The 12,173-nt window shown below is 36.9% G+C and overlaps 1 protein-coding gene across 3 annotated transcripts in view; it reads left to right on the top strand.

The window, feature by feature from the left end:
* The window catches only part of ATM (ATM serine/threonine kinase), a gene marked incomplete at its 5' end in the record, with an annotated part of 136,818 nt that extends 125,131 nt beyond the window's left edge, over nucleotides 1-11,687 (top strand). For all 3 annotated transcript variants that reach the window (XM_079708598.1, XM_079708599.1, XM_079708597.1), the window contains 6 exons: nucleotides 88-253; nucleotides 1,616-1,702; nucleotides 6,512-6,626; nucleotides 7,368-7,431; nucleotides 11,202-11,338; nucleotides 11,445-11,687. In XM_079708598.1, coding sequence (XP_079564724.1) covers nucleotides 88-253; nucleotides 1,616-1,702; nucleotides 6,512-6,626; nucleotides 7,368-7,431; nucleotides 11,202-11,338; nucleotides 11,445-11,628 — 753 coding nt within the window. In that variant the 3' untranslated portion in view covers nucleotides 11,629-11,687. The remainder of the gene's footprint in view (nucleotides 1-87; nucleotides 254-1,615; nucleotides 1,703-6,511; nucleotides 6,627-7,367; nucleotides 7,432-11,201; nucleotides 11,339-11,444) is intronic.
* Nucleotides 11,688-12,173: the final 486 nt, after the last annotated feature.

The raw sequence follows: 12,173 nt of genomic DNA, 5'->3' as shown, positions 1-12,173 counted from the left end.
ATTTTCCTATTGAAACTCCTAGTAGACTTCAGTTAAATTAGTTGAACAGAATATTCAGAAAATAATTTTATATTTTATCTATTAAAGGATGTACAAAAAAAGTCTTTTGAAGAGAAATATGAAACCTTCATGGAGATTTGCCAAAATTTTCAACCAGTTTTCCGTTACTTCTGCATGGAAAAATTCTTGGATCCAGCTGTTTGGTTTGAGAAACGATTGGCTTATACTCGGAGTGTTGCTACTTCTTCTATTGGTAATCTTCTTATACATTTTAGTAGATTCAGCACTTCCTACATTCTGAGTTACAGGGGGATGGTGATGGTGATGGTGTTTGTTAATCAAACCATCTTCATCATTAGATCATTGGGTTTCTTGTTCATCCTGATTCTTAGCTTCTAAATGTAGCTCTTCTTAGCTTTGGCAGGAGAGAATTTCTTTTTTCCAGGTAGGGAAATAAAGACTGGTTATTTTTCTTCATTGCTTAATAGTGAATATGGCTTATTTTCTTTCCCCTCAATGTATTATTTTCTGGGATTTTCTTTGGAAAATAATAAAACTCGTGATAATTCCATTTAAGTTATTTCCTTTCATTATTATTGTTCTTGCATACAGCCTGTATAATACCATGATATTAACACCCAAAGATTGATTCTGTTTAATAGAATTTTGGTTTTGGAATAGAAATAATGATATATATTTAAATATTTTGTATACAATATATATTTTGGCTTTTTTTATTTCTGAGAGATTGGAATAGTTAGATAGGGCAATTAACAAAATCTTAGAGTATGAGAACTAACAGGAATATCAGGGATCTATTGGTTTTTAATTAAAGACCACTCTTTTCATCACTTAGGGACAATACACCAGGAAGGCAGGACATGTATATTTTGAAAATTTTCTAGGTAATAATGAAACCCTCTTTTTTCCTACAATGAGAATCATTAATCTGATTCAACTAATTTAGTTTACAAACGAGAAAGTAGGCCCAGTTAATGACAGAGCAAGCCATGCACCCTAGGCATCCTAACACCCTGTCCACTATTTTTTCTGTAACACCTCATAGTGTGTTTCATTAGGTTAAAAGCATTTTAAAGTATGTTATCATCTGTGTTAAAAACAGAAATGTAGTTTTTCCTGGATATATACCTGATGAAATGAATTATTGACTAATTTGTGTTAAATATAATTCATCAAGCAGAAGAAAGTTTCACTGAAGAATGAAGAATTTACCCATAGGCACCTCAATTTAAAAGTATACTCAAGAAATATTTGAGTGTATATAGTGTGCTGCTTTGGTCCTGGTAAATAATGGGTCTCAATTTTAACCACACTCAATTTTGAAGTATTAATATTTTAATGTATGTGCTTATTAGTAAATGGAAAACTTTTTTAGCAAATCATCTAGGATTTGTAAAATGCAGCATAAATGAAAATAGCCGGCAAGATTTGACTTAAACTGAAAATGGCCAGTTATGTGCATAATTTCCTTCAAGTAGGCAAAAAAGCCTAAGCTACTTAAAAATTATATAGAGTCAGTGGTATTAGTTGAAATTATGGCTAATTGTGTTATAGAAATAGATGATATCAGTAATTTCAGATTTTTTTTTTCTAGTGGGTTACATACTTGGACTTGGTGATAGACATGTACAGAATATCTTGATAAATGAGCAGTCAGCAGAACTTGTACATATAGATTTAGGTAAGTAACAAAAGATATGTTTCTTTGTTCAGTAAATATTTGGTCATCAAGAAATGTTGTTTGCCTGCCAGGATATTGCAAGTATGAGAGAGAGAGAGAGAGATCAAAACAATAAATACTGTTTTTAAAAAAAGCATAAACACAGTGATGCTGGAGGGAGTAGCTAATTCTGCCTTGGATAATGAGTGACATTTAAGCCAGTTCTCAAAGAAAGGACAATCTAGAGAGAGGATAGAGCAGATATGAAGGGAGGAATAATGAAGTTGTAGCATGTTTTAGGAATGGTGAGACATTAAATGTGGCTGGAGTGAAGTTTGCATGTAGTTGAGTAGCTTGAGGTATAGATTGGTACTAGATTATAAAAAGCCAGGCCAAGAAGTTTCAACTTTAATCTGTTAAACAATGGGAAGTAAATGAAGATACATTTAATCAGGACATAATCTTATTTGATTATTGGAAAGATAATTTGGAGAACAGTATCTGTGCAGTAGGAAAACAAATTAGGAGATGTTATAATAGTTTAGACGAGATAATGAAAGAAATGATTTGGACTAAAGTTGTATGAAACAGGAGTTGGATTTGGGGGACATTTTTGTAGTAATTTTGCACCAGTGATATTAGATATGGAAATAGTGGGAGAGAGAACTCCAAGATAACTGAAGTTTCTAGCTAAGGAAAACAGCAGATTTTATAGAGAATAAGAAACTGATGAGTTTAGTTTTGTATGTTGTTTTGAGGTATTATTGGGATTTCCAGGGGAAGTAGACAGTTTAATATATAGGAAAGCAAAGATGTTGAGATATATATAGTAAGAGATATAGAACTTTTCAGCAAATAGATATTAGTTGAAGTCTTTGGACTAGAGGAGGTTCTAATCTTGTACATCATCCTTGATGAAGAGAACTAAGGATGGAGTTGTAAGGAATCAGCATTAAAAAGGCTGAGTCTTGGGAATTGCCTGGTGGTCCAGTGGTTAGGACTCGGCACTTTCACTGCCGAGGACCCAGGTTCAATCCCTGGTTGGGGAACTAAGTTCCCACAAGCTGCACAGCGAGGCCAAAAAAAAGGCTGAGTCAGAAAAGAAAAAAGAAAAGTGAGGAATAACCAACAAGTCATAGAAACTAGAGGTAGGGATACCTTGGAAGACAAGAGAGGATAAATTTTCATGGAGGAAGAAGTGCTGTGCTCAGTAGTATCTGATACAGAAAGGTCAAATAAGATGCATGGTGAAAACAGACCTTTGAATTTAACAATTAATCAATCTTAGTAAACTTTGGATAGAATGGAGGAAGTAAGATTGTGAAAAAACAAGGATTAAATGGAAATTAAGGATGTGTAGGCTAAGAATATGGAACTGTTCTTCAAGAAATTTAGAAGTAAGGGAAGAATGAAGAGAAATTTGCTGCAGAGATGGGAGACACACATTTGGTCCCCTCCCCCCACTTCTTTTGGTTTTGAGGTTTTTTGTTCTTGTTCATTTGCTTTCTTAAGATGGGAGATACTTATAGGAGAGAGATAAAGATAATTGAAAGAGCAAGGGAAATCATGAAGCATGTGAGGGTGTAGAGTTGGCGTTACACTGGAAGTGTGTTAGCTTCTCCTCCAAGAGAAGAAAGGATGAGTGCTCATAGGAAGGTCTTCAGCTAGAGGGGAAAGAATTTGAGGGCAATGATATTTGCTGTTCTCTTTTCTCTGAGAACTGGAAAGCATGTTTATTTGCTAAGAATTGGAGGGATGGTAATTGGCCTTAAAAGAACAATAAAATTTTTAAAGTGGGTACCATGGAAATGAGACCAAGGGCTGACTAGAAAGGCATAAATAAAAAAGACATGCCAAGCATTTTAAGGGGCATTTTAGGGTGATAATCCTAAATTTGTAGTGTCATCATACGATTTCTTCCAGCACCCTCAGCATCCCTGGAATTTAAGTTCTAGTCTGAAATGGTAAGTGTGGAGGAGCAAGGGGCCAAGAAGATTTGAGTTACTAGTGAGAGTAATCAACTTTGCAGGCTATACCCCTGAGCTGAGTAGGGAAGGAAGAGAGACTAATAGACTAGAAATCTCAGTGAGTTTGAAGATTATTTAACACAAATAAAGGGGTAGGAGAAGAGGTTTTAAGTAAAATGTAGAATTTAAGATTTCTTAGAAAGTACAGTTTTAGGAGATTATAAGTTCTATAGTGTAAGTTTTTGCTAAGTGGTTTGCTAAGAGAGAGTAAATTGAATTTCATTAGAACAGAGAAGATCAGGAATATTATATGGTTTTCCCCAGAATGAATTCCAGAGTTAGGACAGAGGGGAAGATCGTGAGCTAGGTCCACACCAACATTCAGTGAATCTGATAGAAATTCTTAGATGTTGGGGTATAATAAATATGAGGATGAGTGGAGTTGTTAGAGCCAGAATGTGGGAACTCAATAGAGGAGTGAAATTTTGCATGAGAACAAAAGGGCAGTGCAATGGAAGCTGCAAAGTAGAGATAGGAGTATGCCAACCGATGTCCATGCTGAACACATCTATAAATGAGAAAGGTAAAGTGGTATAACCAGTTTGGAATACTCTTTGGCATTATCTGCTAAAGCTGGGAATTGTGACCCAGCAATTCCACTGCAGTAAAAATGCACACATGTGTATAAGAATGTTCATAGTAGTACTATTCATAATAGCCCCCAAATTAGAAACAGCCCCAACCCCCATCACAAATAGAATGGATGAACAGTCTACAGCCATAACACCCTGAACGCACCTGATCTTGTTTGATCTTGGAAGCTAAGCACTGTCGGGCCTGGTTAGTACTTGGTTGGGAGAATGGATGAATGAATTTTATTGTATTCATAAAATGAAGTACTGTATAACAATGAGATTGAATGAACTATAGCCACACTCAACATAGAAGACACAAATACAATGTTAAGTGAAAGAATCTAGATATAAAAGAATATATACTGTATAATTCCACTTATGTAAAATATAAAACTGATAAAATTAATCTATAGTGTTGGAAGTCAGGATAGTGGTAAGCCTTTGAAGAGGTGTTTCGTGATTCATAGGGAGATGAGGCGGGGCTTCTGGAATGCTGGTTACATGGGTTTGTTCATTTTATAAAATCTCAATTAGCCACACACTTGAATGACTTTGATGATTTGTACACTTTTCTGTGTATCTCTTTGATTATCTGTTGCTGCATAAGAAACCACCCCAAATTTAGTAGCTTAAAACTACTATTACTATCTTTTATAGTCAATGCGTTGACTAGTCTCAGCTGGAAAATTCTCACTTATGATCTTTCACACAGCTGTAGTCAGTACCTGGGGCTGAATTTACCTTAGGATTCAACTGGGCCAGTGTCCAAGGTGGCTTCTTACACATTTGATGCTTCATTGCTCCTCCATGTGGCCTCTCTGTCTAGCAAAGTAACCTGAACTTCTTACAAAGCATCTCAGGGCTCCAAGAGGAAGGAAGTAGAAGTTAAGGGTTAGTTTGCAACTGGCACAGTGTCACTTCTGCTATATTCTCTTAGTCATAGTAGTGTCATACAACCAATCCAGATTCTTCCCTCTCTTTCTGGGACTCCAATAACAATACATTAGACTGTCTCACTGTATCACTTATGCTGTTTGCGTCCTTCTCTATATTTTTCAAACCCTGTTTTTCCTTCAACTCACCCATGGTGTCAGTGGAAACCATGCGGGGAGCCTGGACTTCCCGTGTCACCAATCTGTAGCAAGGAGCCCCCTTTCCTCTTGGATGTCAGAGGAGGCCAAGTGGGGAACCTGGTCTTCTACCACAACTTAGCAGTAAATAAGGTGGTTACTCCCAAAGCCAGCAAAAATAGAAGTATAGATAAGATCCAGAGTCTCATAATGTAATATCTAAAAAGGGCAAAATTTTAATTGAAAATCATTTGTCAGGAAAATTGCAGTTTGAATGAAAAACAATAGATGTCAGCACTGAGGTGACAAAGATGTTAGAATTATCTGACAAAGATTTTAAAGCAGCCATCATAAAAATACTTCAAGGAGCAATTACAAACATGTTTGAAACAAATGAAAAGGTGCTAAGTCTAAGCACGGAAATAGTTTCAACATAGAAATAGGAGATATAAAAGAGAACCAGGTGAAAATTTTATTTTCCATTTTTTGGATGATTCTCTAGAGAACTATGTTGAGTGAAAAAAGCTAATGCTCAAAGGTTACATACTGTTTGACTCCGTTGATATAACATAGTTGAAATTACAAAATTATAAAAATGGAAAACAGATGAGTTATTACTGGAAGAACAGGGGGTAGGGGTAGGCCTTGGGAGTAAGTAGGTGTGGCTAATATAGCATGAGGGATCCTTTTGTTGATGGAAATATTCTATATCTTGATTGTATCAGTGTCAACATCCTGGTTGTTATAATGTACTGTAGTTTTGCAAGATGTCACCATTGGGGAAAAGTGGATAAAAGATATACACACACACACACACACACACACACACACAGACACACACATATATATATCTTCTGCATTTTAAATTCTACCCTTCACTACCTCATTTTTAAAAGTTACCTTTAATATAGAATTCTCTAATTACATCAATAAATAATTTTTTTAACTTGATTTTTTAAAATTGGAGGTGGATCTCCTGGAGAATGCTGGAGATGAAGAAGGCAGGCAGAGCAGAAATAGAATAAATGACTGTGTGTTTTAGTACTGATTGAATATTGGTGACAAATTATTTAGTGCCTCTGCAAAGTTCACATACCAGTTGAGAGGAAAGTAAATTAGCTATGGGACCTCCTAACCTCACTGTATTTTTTACTTCAGGAGTTGCTTTTGAACAGGGTAAAATCCTTCCTACTCCTGAAACAGTTCCCTTTAGACTCACCAGAGATATTGTGGATGGGATGGGCATTACTGGTGTAGAAGGTGTCTTCAGAAGGTAAGTCAAATAGGGTAAGGTAAGGCAGATGATTTTTGGTGTTGAAATTATTTGGATTATTGATTTCTATAGATTATAGAGTTCACCCTTACTAGAATTATTATACATTCCAGTGCTTTACCAATACTAAGGAAAAGACCTTGGGTAAAAGCAGTAATAATTTCCCCTTCCTTCAGACCACTTGGGACCTCACCCAATATGACACACTTACTGCCTCTGGAAGCAGCCCACCTTTACTTTTCACACCTCTGTCCTCGCTCTTTGTTTACTGATCAGAACTTCTCTTGTGTGCTCATTCTTGGGTATATAAATTACCCTAAAGGAGCTTATGATCTGGTACCAATTCCTGCTAAAAGAACTTTGCAGTTCCCTGTAGTTTTCCCAGCATAGGTCTACATACTCAACTTCCTTTCTTTTTTAAGTCTACATACTCAACTTTTAACAGGGCAGATTCTAGTCAAAGTAAACTGTAATTACCATAATAATCAACTGAAAGAAATGTTTCATAGTAGTATTGTGTTATTCTTATAAATGCTAAGCTCATATTCACATATATATTTATATTCATTTCAGAAACATCTACAGAAAACCCACTCTGCCAAATACTATGCTCTTTGAGATATTAATTTGGGAATTATTAACAGGAATAGTCTCAGCATATTAAACATGAGTATATAGGAGGTAAAGATATGTTGAAAATGTTGGTGTATAATAAAATTCATATTTATAATGTGTTTGTAGATGCTGTGAGAAAACCATGGAGGTTATGAGAAACTCTCAGGAAACCCTGTTAACCATTGTAGAGGTAAAGTATATTATAAGGAAATCTTTATTTCTCTGCCTGATAGACTGTGTATCTTGTTAGGAAGGCACTGATTGGAGGATCAGTGCTTTATTTTAACGAGGTGGGATGATGCTGGGCAGCAGGAGAGTAAACAGTGGCTTAGAAATGCCTTCAGCCCCCTCAAGTTTCTTGGCATGTTACAGCACCCTAAGTAACCTCTAGTCTTTAATACATACATCAGCACTTTGACATCTTAGGTACCTTGTATGGTATTATTTTCAGAATGGTTTCCTTTGGAGTTTGAAGAGAAATCAATAAGTTGTATCTCCTTTTCCCATGCCCAGGTTCAGAACCATGTAGTGAGACAGATGGAGATCAAAGTGTCAGCATTGTTACTGTAGGAACATGACTGAGCAGTGAGGGCCAGACTGGCTTGCTGCTGGTGCCACCTCAGTGCCTCTTTGCTGTCTTAACCTGGGGACAGCCCACCGAGTGGGGTTTGGGCCTACAGGGCATAAACACTCCATCAGGATCACTGCCTCATGTTGATCAGGGCAGAAAGGGAAGGAAGGAAGTCCAGCAAATTTCCAGTGCTTATGACGTTAATTCTACCCAAGTGAGAATTGGGTACCTGAGGCAATCATTCTCTATCCTAGTAAAGGGTATGTGGGGCAAGAGATCAGGAGAGTGTCCTCCACAGGGAAGCTTGGAAGTAGAGTTGAAGCATGCCTCCCTTACATTCTTTCAGCTTTTTGTTTCTTTAACTGGTGGTGCTGGACCTGGCTGCGCTTCACTATCACCTGTATTGCTTTTAAACAACATTGATGTTGACCAAATTTGAACTAAACTTCTAGGGATGAGGCAAGAACATTTGTATTTTTTAAAAGCTTCATTGGCATTAACCATTAAGCCTGTGATCAACAAGGGTGGAACTATATCCCAAGGAGGGTGAAATTTATAGTCTGTTAGGGTGGTCCTGTGTCTACTGCCTTTATGAACCAAAGTCCTCTTTATAGCCCCTTTAGACTGCTGGTGGCGATATGGATTTTTGGTACAAAGAGAGTTAAAATGGGTCCCAATAGTGTGTTGATAAAGTTATCTCTAAGGCTGTGCTGTTCCCAAGGCTGGAAAAGCTTTCCCTTTATCCCATATTATGTTCATACATATTGTCATTTGTTTGCCATTGGTGCTGCAGCAAGAATAAATGATAACATGGATGCCTCAGTAATGCAGAAATCAAGGTCTAAAATCAAATTATCTTGCTTTTTTGCATTTAAGACCAAAAAATCCAAACTTTTCAAATTAATTTAAGATCCAAAGAAGTTTAATGTATTCCCCAGTATTTTACTCTGTTCAGTCTCAGTCAAAAGGATTTTTGTGTCTGGGTAGATGTGGGGGTTCCTTCAGTACCGATGTCCTGAGTTAACACTTGCTAGAAGAGCGTAGTTCCTTCAAGGCTTCAGAAGTTTTATTAGTTGAATGCCAAATTGCTCGTGAGCCTCATTCTTTAAAGAGTGGTAGGAGATAAAGTTAGAGAGGTAATAGTGGGCAGATTATTTAGGGGTTTCTACCTTAGTGTGAGGATTTTAGACTTTACTGAGTAAGATGGAAACTGTTGGGGAGTTTCAGGCCACTGCATCTCCACCTGCAATAATGGTGTTACTTATAAGCTTTATAAGCTTTGTGTGTTTTACACTGATTTGCCTAATCTTCCCTCTGTAAATCTGTCTGAATTTCCTGAAATAATTTAGTGTGGTTGTCCCAACCTTCCCAGCTGACCTCACTATGGACTTTGTGCCTTCAGCTTTAGCAGGGTACTTCTCAGGAGTTTTGCTGGATCCCAATCCTCTGGAATGTTATTTCAGTCTCCTCTTTTGTAGTCATTACGTTTGCTCTGTTAGATTTCATTGAGCCACAGTCACTGTTTCTGATATAATAACAATTAAAACTTCTCGCTTCCTAACCCTCTTTAAGAACACTGTGACTTGGCTGCATTTCCCTTTCCTTCTCAGTACATTTGTCTCTACTGGCCTTCAAGATCTCATTTTCTTTTTCATAATAGACCATCCTATCTTCTAAGATTTTATCCATTCTACTAAGGTAATCTTTCCTTTTAACTCAATGGTTCTTAGCCAAGTGCAGTTTTGCTCTCTAGAGGACAGTTGGCAATGTCTGGAGACATTTTTGATCGTCATAATTGGGGCTGGGGGAGATGTGAAGGTACTGTTGACATCTAGTGGGTAGAGGCAAGAGATGCCACAAAACATCCTATACACAGAGCCCTCACACCAAAGAAATATCCAGCTAAAAAATGTCAGTAGTGCCAAGATTGAGAAACCCTGCCTTAACTTAATCTGTATTCCTTTCTTGTTTTTGTTCAACCAGTTCTGTTCTGATAATAAAGCTAAAGTATATTTTTAATTACTCCTGTTCCTCCTTGATTCCAGAATTTGTAAATATGATTCCTAACACAAGCCCTTGGGTTTGAAATAATTCAATTGTGTTGTTTCTCTGTTTCAACCAAAGAAGACCATATAGTCTGTTTATAATAGAGGTCCCAATTTCTTTTCATTCGTTGGTTAATACAATATATGTCCCTTTTGAGGGTGAAACTGGTTTGGATCCCTGAAGTCTAAACCTATGTCAGTGCCCAATTTGAAGTCACATAGAAACCCTTAAATTTATGGACAAACCACATATATTCAGAGTGAGTACCTCTGTATTTTTTAATAGTCTGAGGATGCTCAGAACAGCATAAACAGATGACCAGTTTTTGGTACTGCTGATCTAGTATTTGTCCTGGAATTAAACATGTAATGCTAAGGGCATTTTATAGTATCAGACTGCAGACCTACCTAGAAACACAAAAAAGGAAGCAGCAAGAAAGTATTCCAACTTTGTAATGCTGGAATATCCTGCAAAATCAGGCATTCCTGGAATTGAGTCTTCACTTATTATTAAGACCTGTATGGTAAGCATTTGCTGAGGCCTATTTAAAAAAATTATGTGCTTATAAACACCAGGGGCAGTTAGCTGTTCTGAATTGCTGAGGTCAAAAATCCCTGTGACCTCACTTACTAAAATTTAGACTTAGAATCACTTTCTCTGGCCATGCCAGTTATTTTAGTATTCAAATTTTACTCCATATGTAGATTTCAAGCTGCCAACCATAGCACTAGACCTTGGGTTTTGAGTTTTCAATAAATTATACCTTTTTTTTCTCCACCCAAATTTGGAACTAATTGAGTGGAAAAGAAAGAGCCTTAAGAATAAGATAGAGATCAAAATGTCAGGTTTATTACTGATACAACTGTTGGAGAATATGGCTTAGGAGTAGGGTCCAAATAGGCTTGCTACTGCTGTCCAGCTCCCACAATCTAATCTATCCCTTGGTACTCACCTGAGGGAGAGTTGGGGCCTGCAGTTCTCTGCTTTGGCAAATGTTCTTACCCAAGAACTGATCAAGAGGAGAGGGAGAAGGAAAGAGTAACTAGTGCTTATCTGCTTTTAATTGATTACTTTCACCCAATCAGGAAACATGGGTCAAAGGATGTCACAGCCCCCAAAATGGAGAAAGAATGGATGCAGATGGGAGAAAAATCCCAGAGCATCATGTTAGTATAGTTTCCTCCACAAGGAAACATGAAGCACATGTGATAAGTTTGCCCCTCCATCCCAGTCAACTACCATGTGACTGGCCTGTATTATTTTTATAATACTGGTTCTACTGTTTCTAAATACATCATCAAAATACACATCGTTCTTCTAATACGTATGTCCTCTCTATCTAGGTCCTCCTGTATGATCCTCTCTTTGACTGGACAATGAATCCTTTGAAAGCTCTATATTTACAGCAGAGGCCAGAGGATGAAAGTGAGCTCCACGCCACTCCAAATGCAGATGACCAGGAATGCAAACGAAAACTCAGGTGAGCAGTATGTGGGGAAGGATCTCTTGTCAATTGTTCAGATTCTCCTATTCCCAAGGCCCTTTAAACTGTTCCACCTCATTAACCTTTGTGTTTTTGTCATTAGTGATATTGACCACAGTTTCAACAAAGTAGCTGAACGTGTCTTGATGAGACTGCAAGAGAAACTAAAAGGAGTGGAGGAAGGAACCGTACTCAGTGTTGGTGGACAGGTGAATTTGCTCATACAACAGGCCATGGACCCCAAAAATCTCAGCCGACTTTTCCCAGGCTGGAAAGCTTGGGTGTGATATTAAGCATGTGATTGCCTTTGAATTCAGCCTTTAGAAATTGTATTTTGGCCTTTATTTTTAACCCACCCACATACTTCAAATAGGTATTAATATTGAACTAAGTAAACTACTGTGTTTTTTATAAAACGTTTAATGCTTGCTTCATTTACCTAAAGATGCTTTGATAGTCTCAAGGAACAGTTTTCTCACACTTTAGAAATAAACAGTCAATCATGCTCTACTTCTAAGGTAAATGTTTATTTTTTCTTCTCAAGTGCATACTTGTATCATTTTCAGTAGAATCACTGACTTTTGCTTTAGCTGAAAATGCAAGCAGCAGGAGTATAGCAGCAGCACTGGCAGATTTTTCTTTAGTAGGAGTTAGAACAAATAAATATACTGCTAGTTTTAATATAGCTTTTAATTAAAACTTGTTTTCCAGATGTTATATATGAATGATAAAATATTAATCTATAAAAGGAAGAAAATAACTTTAAAATTGTAACCAACTATATACCATGGTAAATATGTTTGGATTTTCAGTAGTAAGGTCACTCAGTGTT

Source organism: Hyperoodon ampullatus, assembly GCF_949752795.1.
Source record: "Hyperoodon ampullatus genome assembly, chromosome: 7".
In the NCBI taxonomy this organism is placed as follows: Eukaryota; Metazoa; Chordata; class Mammalia; order Artiodactyla; family Ziphiidae; genus Hyperoodon; species Hyperoodon ampullatus.
The sequence above is the reverse complement of the archived record's forward strand: the minus strand, read 5'-3'. Positions and strand labels throughout refer to the sequence as shown.